The sequence below is a fragment of the Apostichopus japonicus genome, chromosome 22, assembly GCF_037975245.1.
Source record: "Apostichopus japonicus isolate 1M-3 chromosome 22, ASM3797524v1, whole genome shotgun sequence".
Classification (NCBI taxonomy): domain Eukaryota; kingdom Metazoa; phylum Echinodermata; class Holothuroidea; order Aspidochirotida; family Stichopodidae; genus Apostichopus; species Apostichopus japonicus.
In genome coordinates, this window is record NC_092582.1 from 14,971,618 (window position 1) to 14,989,883 (window position 18,266).

Here is an 18,266-nt window from a genome sequence, read left to right on the forward strand (position 1 = left end):
AATACGACAATGGATAAAGAAAACGCATCTATTTCTGATACGGAAACATTATAATGGACAATAACCCTGCTTAAAACCAACTTTAAATGCACGCATCATGTGGTTATTTCAAAACATATCCACACCCATTCAATACTTTCAAGTATGTTCATAGTTTCAGTTGTAAACTGTTATAGCTATTAAAATTATGGAACAGAACAGAAGAATTGGCATGAGGTATTTTCCAAAATGTCTGCATGCTTCCTGTTTTGTCTCACCTGAAGTTCCAAATCTTTGTTGTCTAGCTCCCTCTGTAGGTTACGGATCTTGTTGCTATGCTGTGACATCTGTTTACCCAAATTTCCGTTCAAGTCCTGAGCGATAAAGAAAAAAAAATTATATAACCTATAAAGAACAGAGTTCTTGCTCAGGAAGGAAAATAATAAATTAACAATACTTAATTTAAACATCTCACACAGCTGTTAAAAACACAATCCTGTGAAAACTCACACCAAAGTGTAAACTAAACTGAGCATTTTCTTGAAGCTTATAATTAACATGAGATTCTCATTTCCTACTGGCATGTCATTTTCTCTTAAGTTTTTTCCCTGAGGATATCACTATTATAATAAACCATACATGCTTGTGCTATAATTTCACGTCATATGACTAAAGAAATCCAACCTCTCGATTTCTTGCCGATCAAAACGCAGAATCAACACTCAGTTGATTATGAAACCTGACATAATTTTGAACCCCTTCCTCAATTTCCATTAACCAATCAGACCCACTGATTTTTTCTTTGTGCATAATTTTATGGACGCAGAGTGCCACAAAGGAGCCAACGATCTACCATCCACGTGGCAGATGGGGTCTCTCTTTCGGCTCAGTAAAATAGTTTGTATCCCAATTTGTTAAGCTCTGTCGATTCTTTGCACAACACTTTCATTCCAGACGAACACCAACTACTCCGTAGAACTGGAAAAATAGAAACAAACACTCCTTCAAATTATGTTCATTATTCTGTTCTCACCTTAATCTGTTCGTCTTTGTCTCTGAGTGCATCGAGTAAGTCCTGTGTGGCCTTCTGGTTGGCATTAGCGACATCTGCTCTCTCTGCGACCATTTCCTGGGTAAAGAAAGTATCCAAATTACATCGGTGGTAACCAGTCAGACGAATGCAATGAACAAACTTTCCCCTCTTTGCTTGTGATATTATTACAGAATAAGGAAGAGATCTCAGCTCTGTAGCATTATAAGTAACTAGAATTATTCATCATAACTATTAATGATAACCATTCATCAAGCACCTTTTTCAATTAACATTCAGATTTTTTTTCTACGTAATTCAATACGTAAAAAACCCATCAAAATCTTTAGTCCTTATCTATATTATACCAGTTTTATTCCAAATAAGGGAGAAAAGTGAGAAAAAAAACCTTGAAATTTTCCAGTTTGCTTTTTACATCGAATTAATACTGACATCCTTAGAGTTTTCCGAAGAAAAAATGTCGAAGACCAAATTGACGTAGTCAATGACTCCGTCGTTAACCATCCTTTTTGGTGAAAAATTTGAGAATGTATCCTAGTTTTAATAAACTTGCAGTCTCATTTTGAGTAACGTTGAATGGACTTGGTGTCAAAATAGATGGTCAAACACAAAGAGGTTACTTAAAGAGTATTAATAAGATGAAATTCCCAAAAACCTATCGACAATTGTTTGAAGAGAAGGTTGAAATCATACCTGTAACTGTTTCTCTTTGTCTCTGAGTTTGGCTGTCAGTTGCTTAAAGAGATCTTCTTTGGCCGTTTCACCCCTGGCCTGCCCCTCCAGGAGGTCCCGTAGGTTCTCCAGCATGCCGTCTTTCTCCGCAATAGACTTCTGAAGGTTACCGATGATGGCTTCCTTCTCCCCTAACGAGCGCTTCAGACCCTCGTCTTGAACCTAATGAGTAGTGAAGGTATGACGACCAATTATTTACCATGTACCTTCAACGGTGCTGTGGTGGCCCAAATCACTAGTGACGCTGTACGCTGGCATGAGCTTTTTCCGCGAATTCGCGGAATATCCATGATTTCTTTTCTACCTCAGGGACAAAAACTATTATCCTAACACACTGTAGCATACGCAAACTGGAGCCTAAACCGCAATTTTTGCAAAGTTCCGTGATTTTTCTTACCCCTGGCTCATCCCTGTGTGCGTTACACGTTTGTGCTCAATGGAGCTTGGACCACCGTTGACCTCAAATTGTTGACACACCCTCTGAGCATCGAATCTGAGGGTGGGAGTCTTCATGGAGGATCCTAGGTGATGGGCCATAAATTTGCCAACCACTGATGTAAATAACGCACTCGATGACTGAGTGGTTATTTACTAAGAATTGTCACATACATAGGTGGGTCTAAACTTTGCTGGCCTTTGATGTAAGTAACACACTCAACGATAGGGTAGTTACTTACTAAACCTTTGTCACAGATATAGGTGGGCATAAAATTTGCAGACCGCTGATGTAAAGAAAACCTTGAACGCCCAACTAGTTACTAGTAATGGTCACAAACATTGGTGAAAATGCAAACACTTCTGTGGAAGGACTCACACTCAGATGTTTTCCAAAGAATAGAATGATCTATGACCTCAACTTCCTTAGATAACCCACTACTCAGCTAACACTTGAATAAACTTTTACTGAATGTCTACTCATTCTCACGAATGGAAGAGCATTTCAAATATTTGTAAGAAATGGTCTAAAAATGAGTGAATTAAGTCAAGGATTTTTTTGACCATTTCTCAGTCTCAAAGAGCATTTATGACCAACTGTGTCTTATATAAATAACGAAAGATAACGACATACCTCTTTGGACCTGCTTTGAAGATTCAATGCTTCAGTGAGTTGTTTGTTCTGATCGCCAGCTCCTTTTAACCTATTTTCCAAGTCCTGAGGAAACGGAAATACCTCCTCAATATAAAATTTGACTTTCTCTGCATAAGTGAATTTTAAAGTTTACCCACAATAAAAGCTCTCTCAAGTTTTCTCTACCACTTATATCCTTAAAGTACAGACTATATTAGCTGCAACAAAATTAATCATTTTTATATCAGATTTATAAGCTATGCATATAGGTCATGACCCTGATTTACATAAAGTGTTCGACTTACTTTGAACTTTTGTTTCTGATCCAGATTAGCCCTATGAAGTTGTTCCAAATCATTCTCCTTTTCTTTCAACAATTTCCTGAGGTCATCGGCTTCAGCTTCGGCTGCTTCTGTTGCTAAAATCTGTTCCTCAACTTTACCCTGCAAAGGAAGTAACGTGATTGGTTAACTCTAGTTGTTGCTATGGTTACAACATTTTGTAGGATATATGAATTTATAGAGGAAAAATACAGAGATAATTTTGGAAAGTTGAAAACTTACATCTTGTTTAGCCAAGAAAATGTGAAGTTTATATTTAGTATTCAGAAATTAATTACACAAAAGTGTCAAAATAAAAATGTCTTCTGTCTGTTAAGATGGTAAACTAGACTAACGAGCTGCATAGAAACGGCTTTCCTAGATGGGTAAGCAGAGATGCTAGGTTTGGAAAATACTTTTCAATAATAAAGAGACCAAAACTAGGTTATTTTATACAGAAAATCAACATACTTCCATGATGCCATGTACACCTTAACATTAATACATTTATCATTCAACCCACAATGCCCAGTTACAAAAGCTTCACATATAAAATTCGGTCACATATTTCATTCTAATTTTCTTTGTAATACAATCTTTTGGATATTTTACTTTTAACTTTAACGGAGATCTGACTGTAATGATACACACTGATGTGTTTTAGTCATATTTTATGATTTTAGTAACTTTTTCTTACACTCAATGTAGTTGTTATGTGGAAGCAAGTGTTGAATGTCCGACCCAAACTACTGCTCAAGACGTTCAGTTGTCTGAGACAGGCATTTAATACCTTTGTGAAAATTGTGCTCACGCAAAAATCTGGACTAAGTATATGTAAAAAACATATTTCCATATCCATTGTTATTTTCCGTACGAACTACGGAAAAACCCAGACTGGTTGGCATGTCAGGGTAAGTAAGATATAATATTTAATAATCAAACCTCCAATCTCTTCTCTTTCTCCTTCAACCTCTTCTTCAGATCATCCAAGGCCGAGTCGGCATCTCGAGACTGTTCCTGAAGAAAGGAGAACAAAGTCGCAGCTTGTGTCATCATGAGAGTGTATTTGTGGACAGCAGTGACACAGTCCTACCAATGAATCATTTTAAATGCTCCTGAGCGATATTTTAAATTCCCTTCTTGATTCTTTGTCAAGGTATGCAACTTTATAAGATTTAAATATTAAGAATCTTGCATTTGAAGCCAAAGTAAGCTGATGACATATAGCTGCTCACTTCACACAGTGTTGGTTTTTAGCCTCCCATTTGGCCTCCCATAAGGCATTAAACTTGGTTGAATTGAGGCATCTCTGTTGAATGTGATATCAGAGAGAGTAAAGTTCAAAGAAGAGAGGGAAAAATAAAAGCAATCAAGCAGAAAATGTAACCCTGAAACCAGAAGAAAGAATGTTTGCCTTGGTTTCCTGTTTTATACAGTTGTGTAGTATAATTGTAATACCTCATTGCTCCTGTAAGGAGGTGATGAATTGCCATGGCAACAGTTGTCATGGTAACAATGTGAGTTCCTTAGTGACCCTTTATAGTTGGAATGTTATAGAATACTTACTGATTTAAGTGGAATATTAACATCAAGTGGGTGAAATTTATATTAAAAAAAATGAAGGTGCTTGTCACGGTGTGTAAGAACAGGTTCTAACAAGCTGCTTAAGTTTTAAACCATTCTACTTTTTGTTCTAGATGCAACATGCAGTTTACTACAATGACAAAACTAAGAGAAATGCATTCTTTTTTTTCTTTTTGAAACGGCTGACAAAAAAAGACATGTCTTGTGGCATATTGATGTTGTGGTGATTACAAATACAGCAGTGTTTCTCTAATTCTAAATCTTGGTGTAAAGACGATGTGAGGACAACTAACGAGATAAAATGAATGGAAAACTTAAAACGAACAATGTGAGTAGTCTGAGTACATATACTGTGATGTACAAGTCCTTTTAGAAGATATGTGAGCAGCATTCAAATTAACATTTTCACCATTATCTATTCTATTTTATCTCAAATGGGTTTAAATATAGCTTTCACATGGAACTGGGTTAAACTGAAGTCACATTAGCATTGACTCAGATTTAGGTCAAATTAAAGTCATTTAAGCTTGCACAACTGAAGTCACATTAGCATTGACTCAGAAGTAAACCAAATTAAAGGCACTTTAGCTTGAAATCAGATGTGGGTCAAATTAAAGTCATTTAAGCTTTCACATGTAACTGGGTTAAACTGAAGTCACATTAGCATCGACTCAGGGGTGAGTTGAATTAAAGGCATTTTAGCATTGACTCGAAGGTGGTTCAAAATAAAAGTCATTGCACAATTGATTCAGAGGTATGTTAAATTAAAGTCCATTTTAATAGTATTCACTCAGGGGGTGAGTCAACTTAAAGGCATGTTAGCATTGACTCAGAGGTGGGTTCAACTAAATTAATTTTAGCATTGACTCTGATGTGGGTTAAACTTAAGTCATTTTAGCACTGACTCTGATGTGGGGTTAAACTAAAAGTCATTTTAGCTTAGCAGTTGCATGCATCAATTTACACATTACGAACAGCATTTTGGCATCATAAGTGGTAAGCTTGACATTTTTTCTGTTTTCAATCTCAAAACCAACGACAGAAATGGAGATAAAAGATTCTATCAATATTAAATTATTGATGGAGTGAAACATTTCCATTACAAAGTCTTGAAGAGTGGGGTATGGGATGGTGAAGACAGCTACTTGAATAAGTTTGATGAGCAAGTGGAAACACAAAGGAAGCACGTCACAGGAAAATGGTGGGAACAAAACAGAAGCCCTTCTCTTCAGGAGGACAAAAAAAGGAAAACACTATGGACTGCAAAATAACTCACGAGAGATGAGAAGTTACTTCGGGCGTTCTCCATGAGATCCTGTAAAGGGTTATGGTGTGGGAGGATGCAGGAAAATGTTGAACAATTGAACTTTACTATAATTGGGTATTTGCCGTTGCCTATCATAAAATACTGAAGAACTTTTGTTCTATGTATAAAAATGGGGGGGGGTATAAATTCTTGATTTTGTTTCTCATTTTGCTAAGATTCTTTTGTCTTTTTGAAGTTGGCTTATCGTTTCTTATTATTATTTTTGCTGGCATGGAAAATGACTTTGCAGACACCAGACCACCAATATATATAGACTCTTGTCAATCTTCTTGTAAAGGCATCTTTGTGCCATTATATCTCTGTTTTTTTTAAGCTGGCCAGCAAAGAGATTTTCAGCACCTTAAACATTATTAACTCAGACATTTTTTCCGTCGACCAGAAAAGTAGCAGTTATTTCTCTTAGTATTAACAAAACTCTCACCAACCACTAGAAAGTGTAGTTGAAGGCCACTATATTAAAGTTAAGGGGTTCAGGCTTGCCTGGGGAAACATGCCATCCATTCTATCACTAATCTTGCTAAACTTTACATATTTTAAGACTATAATTTTATTCACTTTACACAAGAAAGTTACAAATGAAGTAAACTCATTTTCTGTTGCTTATAATTTTCATTAACTTCTTTAACTTTTTGCATAAAAAACTTAATTTCTTTCGAAATCACCTCCCTGCCCGTTTCTGGTTTGTACCGAATGCAACTTGGGAGTGATCCCTGGTTACACAGTATGCAAGCTAATGTGGTTTCTGAATGTCGCCCCCCATTTAAAAAAAAACAAAGGCTATATAGGGATCGCTACCAACTAAGACTAAGGATAGCTCAGTTGGTCGTGTGTTGGGTCACTGGTTTCAATCCCGTTCTTGCCATAAATATCTTTGCTCTTTAAAATTGTTTTATATTTTCCCAGTCAGGTTTTCGCTGTTTGTTTATTTGTATAATAAAGAAAACTGTCGCCCTACTTCTAATATAGAGTGTATCTCTGCATCATATCTGGTTCACATACCTGTATGATCTCATCTTTATCTTGGAGTGTCTTGTTCAACTTCTGGATCAGCTTGTCTTTCTTGTCGAGATCTTTCTTGCAGTCGTCGAGAAGATCCTGAACAAAAGGAAAAAAATAGAGTGATATGGAAACTGGCTAGTGCTTTAAAGTTTGTTATGGCCGGTGAAAACAAACTCAAAATTCAATTCCTTGCTAATTGATTTCTCATGTTGTAGCATATGTTGTAATATTGACTTGAATAATTCTATGGCCAGTGAAAACAAACTCAAAAGTCAATACATTGCTAAATTATTTCTCATTATGTAACATATTTTGTAATTATGACTTGAATAATTAAATGACCATGTAATATTTGATGAATAGCTGTTGAAAACAATTTCAAATATTAGCGACAGTGTTATCTAAAAATAAGCTGAGTGTTTTGAATCCACTTTTCAATCAGACATTTCCTTAGTTGGAAGAGATATCACCATACTTCTGCTACGGAATAGCGACCCAAATGTATACAGAGAAACCAAATCATGCCTCACCTCATAGTGATCCTTCATATCTCCAGTTTCACGAGCAGCTCTGTCTCTAGCCTCCTGTACCTGATTCTGCAGATCCTGTCCAAAAAATACAAAAATTGCAGGTTTTTTTAAGACAAAACCAGCAAATAATTTAGTTAAATAAATACCAGCTATTACCATTCAAAGATGTAAAATTTTACAATATCATGTAAAACTTGACACGTATTTGCTTATCTTGAAGTTTGCCCAACTTCACACATCCCCCAACCACCTTCTTGGTCTTATGTACAAGCACAGAGCACAACCCAATCTTTTCTTTTACACTTCTCAGCTGGTCGCAAGAAGATTTCATTAAACCACTGTAACAAAATTTGAAGTCCCCTTAAATCCATCTATTTTTCCCAATTAATATACTCCATCAGATAAAATCTTTTGTTTTTTTACTTGCCTGGATGTCAGCTTCTTTCTCCCCGAGGCGCTTCTGGTTGTCAGCCTCTCCTTGTATCTTCTCGTTTCTCAGCCGATCAATCTCCTGTTGCTTACAGGCGTTGGTCTTCTGGAGACCCTGTTGAGAAGCATTTCGTGGAAGGTATGACTTCTAACTTCTAAAATGTTTAAAGTAGTGTGGACTTGCTAATCTATTTACAGCCAATAAATACCGAGGGATTACTATTAAATAACTTTCATAGCAGACTCCTCCCACTCCACCCCTTCCCCACCCCCTGCCCCACTACACTTGATAACAAAGTCTGCTGATGATGCCTCCGACAATTTGATCCTTCCATAGGTTCTCTGATCAGGTAAAGTGGTTATCCAACAAGATTTAAAGTGGTTATCCAACAAGATTAATGAAGAGTGTGGTGTAGGACGGAGTGTGGGGTAGGACAGAGTGTGGGGTAGGACGGAGTGTGGGGTAGGACGGAGTGTGGGGTAGGACGGAGTGTGGGGTAGGACGGAGTGTGGGGTAGGACCAAGTATGTGGGAAGACCGAGTGTGGATTAGAATGAAGTGTGGGGTAGGGCCGAGTGTGGGGTAGGACCAAATATGTGGGAAGACCGAGTGTGGATTAGGATGAAGTGTGGGGTAGGGCCGAGTGTGGGTAGGACCAAGTGTGGGGTAGGACCAAGTATGTGGGAAGACCGAGTGTGGATTAGGATGAAATGTGGGGTAGGGCCGAGTGTGGGATAGGACCGAGTGTGGGGTAGGACCAAGTATGTGGGAAGACCGAGTGTGGATTAAGATGAAGTGTGGGGTAGGGCCGAGTGTGGGGTAGGACCAAGTATGTGGGAAGACCGAGTGTGGATTAGGATCAAGTGTGGGGTAGGGCGGACTGCTTTAACTGAAGGTTAAGAGCGTTCTAACTGCTCGACAACCCATAAGATGTAGCTTCCATCGTCCATACCATGAATTTAATAGTTGACGGTCATCAAAGACCATACGACCACCCATTCAAATCAACCCTGATTCCAGGGTCCAAGAATAGAAAACTTTTCTCTCCATACGACTGGCCAGATGGAATTTGAAGTGTCTGATCCCGTTCATCATTATTGTTTGGGGGTTGGGAAGTCAGGAGGGGGAGGGGAAATGGAGTTTGAAACATGTGGTCATTAATTCCTTTCAACCCATCAACCCTAATTCCAGGATCCTAAGACCACAAATTTACCTCTCCATGTGACAAACAACATAATAATCCCATTAGCTGATGCCTTTTGGCAATTTCTCGGAGGGTGTTTGAAACACCTGTTCGATAAAAATTGTTTTTCTGCAGGTTGACGAAACAGAACATCCTTATGAAATACCACAAACCTAATACAAGCATACAAAACTTATCATCCTGTCTAAATTGACTATTTTAAAACAAGAGCCTAAACACAGTATCCCCTCAATACTTGCAAGACCCATTTTTTTCAAATTCAAATTTGTGAAAATCATTCTTCCTTAGAAATCCTCTAAAACACCAGGAATGCTAGTTGTAACCCATGCCAAGATATTATTTTTTCCCCTTTTAGTCAAACCTTCCATATGACTTTTGAATAAAATTGTATACCAAAAATATGATTTTCTATCCAAAGAGAGGAATTTAATGGCAAAACAGAATATAAATCAAGAAATGTAAGGGGAAAAATGGGGGGGGGAACAAGCTAGATATCTTCTCCCTACCTCATTTTCCAGTTGCTTGGCGTGGAGATCTGCCTTCAAATCAGCAACGTTTGTCTGTATGTCCGATACTGAGGATTGGTACTGCTCCAAATCCTAGAAAATGGCCAAGACAAAAAACAAAGAATGGATAACAAAAGGCCAAAAAGCTCAGAAATTCTGAAAACCAATATTTCTCCTGGATAAAGGGGGTAGTATTTCAGTGAGGGAGAAAATACGACAATCTGTTAAATATTTATTTCAACACCCACACACATTTTGTATATTAGTATTATTAAATTCATGCGAAAAGCAAGTACTAGAAAAGTGCAATGTTTGTCACTTGTACTTTACATGAAACTTGACTAAGTTTAAGCTCATAAAACCTGACATTTTTTGTGGGATTTCAGTGTCAAATTTCTTTAAAATATTTAATAACCAGAAAATGAAACAATTAGTGGTTACGATGCCTAAACATATTCATAGTGTGGTAAGCCATACATGTTAATAGCCATAAACTTGCGCACACCAAAATGAAGAGGATTATCTATTGACTAAAGGCGGCAATATATAAGGGTATCAGGAATCAGTTATCATATTGACAAAGTTTAAGTCTGTTTAGTGACATATTATAACCAGAAAGCCAGTTGGCTTTGTGATTCCTTGACATACTGTGTGCTCAAAATTCAAAATAACTATCTGACTAATGTAATACAAGTGAGTTAAATTTGTCCAAGAATTAAGTATAAGCCAGAAAAGATCAGAACTCTTAGCACTCTCGGTGGACATCAACCATTTCATTCACTGGCAAGGAATTTACGTTATAGAATCTTTATTCCAAAATGTTTCGATATCCAGAAAGAACAGTCTCCCTATGTGAAATATACACACACACATGTATGTATAAAACAACATTTCTTTTTACCAATTTTGGGCTAGCAAGTCCCTTTAATAATTTTTATTAATGAATGAGAGTTACATTAACATTGTTTATAAACTGTGAAATATTTTCACAACGTACTGCCAAAGCAATAGTCATGTAGTATAAATCACAGAGACAATGGCCAATTTGATTTAACCTGTTGACCCCCTTAAGCCAAATTTTTGCCCATTTGAAAGAACCATTGGAGGAAAGCTGCTTTAAAGATATGGTCAAAGAGGGGGAGAGTCGTTTAGGAGTATGCTACCCATCAAAGTGAGAATAAAAGTCATGCCTTCTATATCCTATCATGTACTTCCTGTTTAGCCACTTACCTGGTATTTCTTCATTTCAGCTTTGTGCATGGCTTCCCTGGCCACAGATACTTCCTTGTCCTTGTTATCCAGTTGTTGATAAAGTTGATCAATCTAGTAACCAAAAAAACAGACATTTATCTTATTATTTTATTTAATTATTATGATTATTATTAAACAAAATTAATATTAAATTATAAATGGGACTTTCTTTGGGAATTTCTTTCATTGTAGGGAATGTATACATGTATATGTGTGTGCCCTGTAGTTCTTAGAGGTCACAATGATACACAAACAAGTATAACATTAATTGGACATTGCTGGAAGAATGTGGGGTAGAATGAGAGAGGGCCTAGGTCATAGGTCATTCTAAGAGACAATTTAAAGGAATATGTCACCTCTTTTTCTTTTCCTCTCATAGCTTGAACAAAGCCTTGTATGGCTTTGTCTCTCTTTAACGTATTACTCTTCAGAGATTGGATCTCGTTCTTTGCCATGTTAAGCTCTTTCGCTGCTTCCTGGTAACGGAAAAAATAAACAAAAATTTGAAGGAGGGATCTTCCCTATCAGAATTTTAATGTCCTAACATCAACAAATTCATAATCATAGTTTAAAGAAATCACAAAAGAGTCGGACACTAAATAAGTATTGCACTTTTCAAATGTTTGACAACTGTTATTAACAATGAATCATTTTAGATCCCTACTCATGGTAAGTGACCAGATGCCTAATTTACCTCAAAGCAGGGTTATAAAGTACACTAGTGACAGAGGCTAATGCAATATCAACATGAATATTCTAAGATGAGGAGAAAAGGTGAAGTGGTGGAGGATATCTATCAACTTCTGAGACCAAAACCAGAGAAAATTGAGGTTTTGTGAAAAATTAGAGACCAATTTATTATGCAGGAGATATATTTTATGTTATTTTAATACTTGCTGTAACATAAATGAGAATCCTACTTAGGAGGAACTTTTTGCAGGTTTTGCAAGTATCTCACTTAGCAACAGATGATTCATCATGAAGCAGGGTTGGAAAAATGCTATGAATCACCTAAATCATGTTCAAGAGTTAATTTATATTCCTTGTGGGAAATCAATGGGCAACAGAATCAACAAATGAATGATAAAAATGAAATAACAATTTACAAAATCTGATAAATTATAAAAAGTGAGCATGAAAAACTTCAGCATAGTGTTTGACTTTTCTTTTCACTAATTGTTAAAGTACCCGAATGAATCAAAAGTGATTGGTTGTCCACTCAATAAACAGTGGCGTGAAATTTGCGTTATTAAGCAAACATTCGCAGGAAAGTTCAAGAAAAGTTTCGCAACCCTGAAGACGACTTACCTTCTCAGCATTCTGAGCAGATCTCAAGTCATTCTCCAGGTCCTGCAAAAAAAAAAAAATGTTTTTCAGTAAAATATGGAAGGCATCCTATCCTGAAAGCATCTTTGTTGTTCAATGCAAACCTATGAAAGTACTTCCTTCCATTAGGGTGTATTTCTCTAAAAAACAAGGACACCATCTTTAGACAGAGAATGTTCCATACCAAAAATTGCTAGATAACACAAAAAGCTTGTGGAAGGAAGTGAAGTAGCAGTCCCTCACCCATTTTTTTTTTGTCTCCATGGCAACAATGGAACAATTTCAATTGGTTGTTCTTAACATGTCGTCAGACCCCACAGAGAGTTCATTGGGTGTGAGAGTGTGCATAAAGTGTAGGCCAGAACGTTTGGTGCGCATTACTACATATTTGTATTATGTGCGCTTTGCTGGGAAAGTGGTCCATAGCTTTTGTCAGCTTCTCAAATTGGTCTGTGATTCACGAAAATTATGAATCACAGGGAACCTTGTGACTTGCTGCTTGCATTTCTACAATATTTAAGGTGTGTGTATCGTTGGACTACCTAAACCATGTTACGTTCCTTGATGAAGGATTTGACCTCTAAGCACATGATTACTCTTAAATCGATAACAATGCCAAACTGCTGCTGTTGAATTGGCACTTACCTTCATGTCATCGTCTTTGCCTGCTAGTTCCTCTTTAGCTTTCTCCAAGGTCTCTTCCAGTTGCTTAATCTTCTTCAAATTTCCATCTTTTTGTTTCTAAAAAATAACAAAGAGTAGGTATTTCTAATTATGAACAGTCATTCCTGCCAATTTGAATGGAAAATTACAGTTCTAAAATACAATCAAAATCAGAAAACAGAAGTCCACAGTTGTTCAATACTGAGGTACCGTAGGCATCGCTCCACAATAATAACTTGGAGAGGGGAAGGGGAAGGGGTGGGAGGGGATGGGGGTTGGTAACAGCCGCAACAACATTATTTTCCAAATCTCTTAGTAATTACACTGTGTTTCATTCTAGCTAGCACTATAACTTAACGATTTATAAACTAAAAGTCAATTCAATGCTATATTTATTAAATCTAGATATAAGAAAATTACTCTAAAAACTTATCCCGCTGACCCATTTTGCGATATAAACTTTACCTCTATCCTCTCCTCAGCATTTCTCTTCTCTTCAGTTAGTTCATCTTCGAGTTCCCTCTTCAAGTCCTAAGACAAGAACACAATTATTTAACAAAATATTACTCTGTTTAAAGGGTACATGAAATAAAGGGTACATGAAATAAAGGGTACATGAAATAAATGCTATTTAAAAGCAATATCTCTTATTTCATACCCAGGTATATCTAACATATCGTCATAAGAAATTGCTACTAACCTTTAGACATTAACCTTTCAAATTGAAAAAATACTAAATTTCTTGATTTCCTTGGTTGAGGATTTTAGTGTAGTGTGAATGAATTTTTTTTTTTAAGTTCTGATTTTTAGTGTAGTGTAAATGTTTAGTCCAAAATGTTTTAGATGACATTCAGAAGGTTAACCCTGATAAAAACATGTCTCCACCTTCCAGTTGTACTTTTCATCTATTTACATACAAACTGTGATTTAGTTAAATTTGGTACTGTATTTTTTCAACACCAAAAAGTTACCTCCACTTCTTTCTCTTTCTCTGCCAGCTCCTTCCTCAGTTTGTCGTTATCCTTCCTGAGAGGTTGCAAAGTACCCTCTGAGGTCTGCTGCTTCTCCTCCATGAGTCTGGAGATGACTTCTTCCTTGGTCTGAAGGGCAGACTGCAGCTGATCGATCACCCTAAAAAAATTCAAAAGTTCAAAAGTTTGTTGAACTGTCAAAATGGTTTACAAACTTCCTCTGAGCTGAAAGCATTTTGAAAACTGTTATAATGTAGCTGGACTTTCACTGCCACAAACATTCATTCTTCATCAAATATCATCAAGTTTATATTTAGATAGCAAACAAAGGATTAATGATAAATAGAACACTGTAAGAAGATGCCACCATATAAATTGTTGCCGTGCAACTGATCTTGAGCCATTTCTATTGAATGTACTTCTTTCTGCCCCATTACTTCACACCTCTCTTCTCTCTATCTCTTCTCCTCTCCACGCCTCCCTCTTTCCCATGACTACAAAACGGCACATTTATTTCTCTACAATGAACTCTTTGCTGTTTTCTAATGCCAGTGATTTCTTGTCGGCCTTATTATCTTGAACCACTCTCTCCTGCTCTTTCTTTTGCTCATGAGCCTTTCAAATTCACTCTGCTTCTCCCCCTCCCCCACCACTCCCCCACCTCCTCTCCAACCTCTATTCTTCTCTCTCTGACACTGACACTGCATTTTATACCTACTCATCTCCTCTCTAGCCCTCATTCCTTCCTGTGATTATGCCAGTACGTTCACCTACTGTACCCATCATTCTCACTGTCTCCTTATCCTTCACCCCTTCCCCCTTTCTAAGTCCCCCTCCCCCTAACTGTGCCAATCTGTTCACGTACCCATCTGATTATCCCTTACCTCCAACCCTACCCTCTTTCTAAGTCCTCCCTCCCCTAATTATGCCAAACTGTTTCATGTACCTGTCCTTCTCGCCGATGGATTCCCTGCTGCTCTCTGATGCCAGTTCTTTCTCTTCTGCCTTAGTTCGTACCTCTCTTTCCAACTCCTGCTGGAGCTCCTGTGCCTTTTCCAGCTGACTCTGCAAATCATCTTGTAATTCCTTCAGATATTTATTTTCCTACAAGGATTGCCATAGAGAGAAGGAAGAGGGCAATTATTTTGGCAAGAAAAGATACAACTGTATTCAAACACATACATGTATATAATTTAAGCATACTGTGCAGTAGGTGGTAGTTCATCAGTACATGCCTTAGTATTGGCCAGACCTACAGGTTGGTATTTCAGTGAAGGGAGTCAAATACAGACCTGGTAATCAAAGTGGGGCGGGGGGGGGGTCCTAACCATTTGTAGGATTGTGATCCTTTCTAGGATTGTGACCCTTCTTAGAGTCGCCAAAAGTAATAAGTCATCCTTTCAAACGACTCCAGCAATATTTTGCCGACTATTTACCTCCTCCTTGTCTCTCAATTTCTCCTCGTATTTCTCCTGGAGATGTTTCAGATTGACATCTTGTTCCTTTTCCCTCTTCTTCAAGAGTTGTTCTTTCTCAAGTGCCAGACTCTCCACAGCTTGTCTGTATAAAGTGGAACACATACAATCAATATATCAATAGATCCGTAATAGTCAAACAAGGCACTCTAAGGATGCAATGCAACTTAACAATCATGTCTCACCAATGTCATAGGTATCCTGTGGCTTTTTTTCTTCACTAGTGTTTTTGTCTCCTCTTAATACATCTAGCATTTTTTTAGGATTAGAAGCCATACATGGCAATAAAAGGGGAAGGGATGACGAGACCGACTGACTATAAAAGCCAGAAAGGGGTTGTGGAAGGGGGGGGGGCTGGTTCCAGGTACACTGAGAGGCTTAGGTGAAAGCAAGAGAAGAGACAGAAGTTGCCTGTGATTTTACTATATAGCTGTGGCTAGTACTAGGACAGGGGTTGGCAATAGGTAACCCACATGCAAACTATAACCAGAGAAGAATAAGACAACGTTCACACGATCTTGAACTTTTTGGGTATGAAGGCCTTACAATAGAACTGAGCAGTCTACCTGACTTCCAGTACTACACTGTACATTACTCAATCAAGGTATATATATATAGTGAGATATTGATATTCCCTGGCTCTTTGCTCCAACTAATATTTCTCCCTTGTAGTAGACAATTACTTGAAAACCCTTGCACCACTACTGTATGCTACTAGATGCTAAATTTTCACTCTCTTCATGATAATAAATCATATCAGAGTTCATTTAATTCAAATCTCACACAACATATTTATTCATGATTTTTTTTCCACCAAAGCAAAAGATTATCACTGCTAACAAGACATTTTCAGACAAGGCAAATAAGATTGTACGTAACTGTGACTAGACTGTTACATACTGTATAAACAACGGATGATAACTAAGATCTTTACTACCGTACGAATCTTCTGTTCTTGGTACTTTCTTCTATAAATCATTTTTATATATCAATGACTACCATCTAATGACTAAAAAATTCAGGTGATAAATTATCATTTTATGATAAAGAGATGAAATGAAGGAGAACCTACTGGGAATTGATATTACATCATTTAGTAAAAAGAGATGTTAGACTAAAACCCAAAGACAAGAAAATTAGAAGATGGCACATTACACCTAAGGGTAATATATTACTCAGTGATATCTGGAACACACAGATCAGCACTATTGATCACAGGTAGTGTACTTTGACTGGATTTATCACAGATGGTTGTTTTAAAAAAACATATACTGTAGATGTATATATAGTCTATTGTTTCCATATTAAGTCCTCTATTTTTTCGATATGAAGTAGTCTACTGTTTTCATATGAAGGTACTGTACTCCTCTCCCCCAAGTTAGGATATGAGGGACGTTCCATAAACTAGGGGTACAACTTGTGACAGGTTGTGGGATTTTTTCTTGTCGTCCATGTCAGTGTCTAGCAGTAAGACGTTTTCTGAATCATTATAGCTCCTTTAAAATATAAAAAATGCAAAGGAAATTATGTTTTTAGCCACAACAGATATTTTATTAGGGAGCAATTTAATTCTTGTAAACTTAAGAAACAAACTTCAAATACAGTCTTAAGATATAGAAGGACAATGACATCAAGAATGTCAGGAACATGGCCCCCTTACGTTCATTATGGAATGACCCAAAACAGGTAACATTATGACACCACACAAGGCACTAACAACGTGCTTTGTGTTTCATGCATTTGTGTGGCAAACAGAAAAACAGGACAAACTTACACAGAATATTGCAAAGGATTAAATGAAAAACGAAAATTGGTGATGAATTCATTCCTCGAAAAATGATGAGGATTTGTTTTGTATTTTTGATACAGATCTACAGGGGCTTCAAAGTGAAGAAATATGATTATCAGTTGAAAGGTTAAAATCCAGCTTCAGAAGCTAGAAGTCTTGATAATGAAGATGATGAGTTTTACTTACGATGCTTTGCCAAGCAGTTGCTGTTTATCCATCAGTTCCTTCTTCAAACTCTCGGCCTCAACTTTTAACTCGATATTCTAAAACAAAAAGAGAAACTTAAATTGTCAAAATTCCCTTTCCCCTGTGATTTAATTTGATTGTGATATGTATCAAAAATTGTACACAAATATTTGAACAGCAGTATTTAGCGATCAGTCTGTAACATATATGATTACCATACCAGACTATGGGCTATATACTGTACTAGCTCTATATACAGTAACCTGTGTATTATGGAGTAGTACTACTGTAGGCTGGTCACTGTCAAGTATAAGGATGTTAGCTGAACAAGCTATATTGTGTAGTGCATACAGATGGGGTAAATGGCTGATAGTTCTTGAATATAACAAGAGTAGTTAAAGCTAGCGTACATAAAAGTACTTACTAAAACTTGACAGACATAGTAAAACAACATGGCAGTACAATAGTGGTACTGTAGGGTAGCAAACAATAAATTGTCTCTATGTTCAACAATTATTGAAGTGTTGTAACAAAGACAACAGTGTACAATTAAAGTGATACATAAGGGTACCAGTAGTCGACAAATATTTTCCTTTTGTGCAAATATTAGCTTTGCAGTGACATATATTGGTCCCTAACAATCTAGAATCTTTAACATTGAATTTGTTTCTTGAAATGTCTAGCTATAAATACTAGCAGACTGGGAAGATCAGTTTCCAGTCAAGTACTAACTAACAAGTAATACATAATAAGCACAGTGTTGAAATATCTCCCTGACTATTCCACATACATGTTTGTAGTACAGCCGATCTCCTGCTACTGGTTCACTAAGTGGATGACCAACCGAGAACTTAGGTTCTTTACCACGAAAAAAA

General features: G+C 37.0%; 1 protein-coding gene across 4 annotated transcripts in view; it reads right to left on the reverse strand.

Annotated features, from left to right (window-relative positions):
* LOC139964028 (uncharacterized) overlaps window positions 1–18,266 on the reverse strand; it is a 54,239-nt gene that overhangs the window by 18,908 nt on the left and 17,065 nt on the right. For 3 of the 4 annotated variants that reach the window (XM_071965330.1, XM_071965334.1, XM_071965332.1), the window contains exons 5-24: window positions 17,392–17,468; window positions 15,378–15,501; window positions 14,888–15,045; window positions 13,942–14,101; window positions 13,436–13,501; window positions 12,953–13,048; window positions 12,290–12,331; window positions 11,338–11,457; window positions 10,961–11,053; window positions 9,731–9,823; window positions 8,019–8,135; window positions 7,592–7,666; window positions 7,062–7,157; window positions 6,012–6,050; window positions 4,094–4,168; window positions 3,137–3,274; window positions 2,832–2,915; window positions 1,724–1,924; window positions 1,013–1,108; window positions 258–353 (exon numbers count right to left, since the gene is read on the reverse strand). In XM_071965330.1, the coding sequence (XP_071821431.1) occupies window positions 258–353; window positions 1,013–1,108; window positions 1,724–1,924; window positions 2,832–2,915; window positions 3,137–3,274; window positions 4,094–4,168; window positions 6,012–6,050; window positions 7,062–7,157; window positions 7,592–7,666; window positions 8,019–8,135; window positions 9,731–9,823; window positions 10,961–11,053; window positions 11,338–11,457; window positions 12,290–12,331; window positions 12,953–13,048; window positions 13,436–13,501; window positions 13,942–14,101; window positions 14,888–15,045; window positions 15,378–15,501; window positions 17,392–17,468 (2,046 nt within the window). The remainder of the gene's footprint in view (window positions 1–257; window positions 354–1,012; window positions 1,109–1,723; window positions 1,925–2,831; window positions 2,916–3,136; window positions 3,275–4,093; window positions 4,169–6,011; window positions 6,051–7,061; window positions 7,158–7,591; window positions 7,667–8,018; window positions 8,136–9,730; window positions 9,824–10,960; window positions 11,054–11,337; window positions 11,458–12,289; window positions 12,332–12,952; window positions 13,049–13,435; window positions 13,502–13,941; window positions 14,102–14,887; window positions 15,046–15,377; window positions 15,502–17,391; window positions 17,469–18,266) is intronic. The other variant, XM_071965331.1, reaches the window with a different exon arrangement.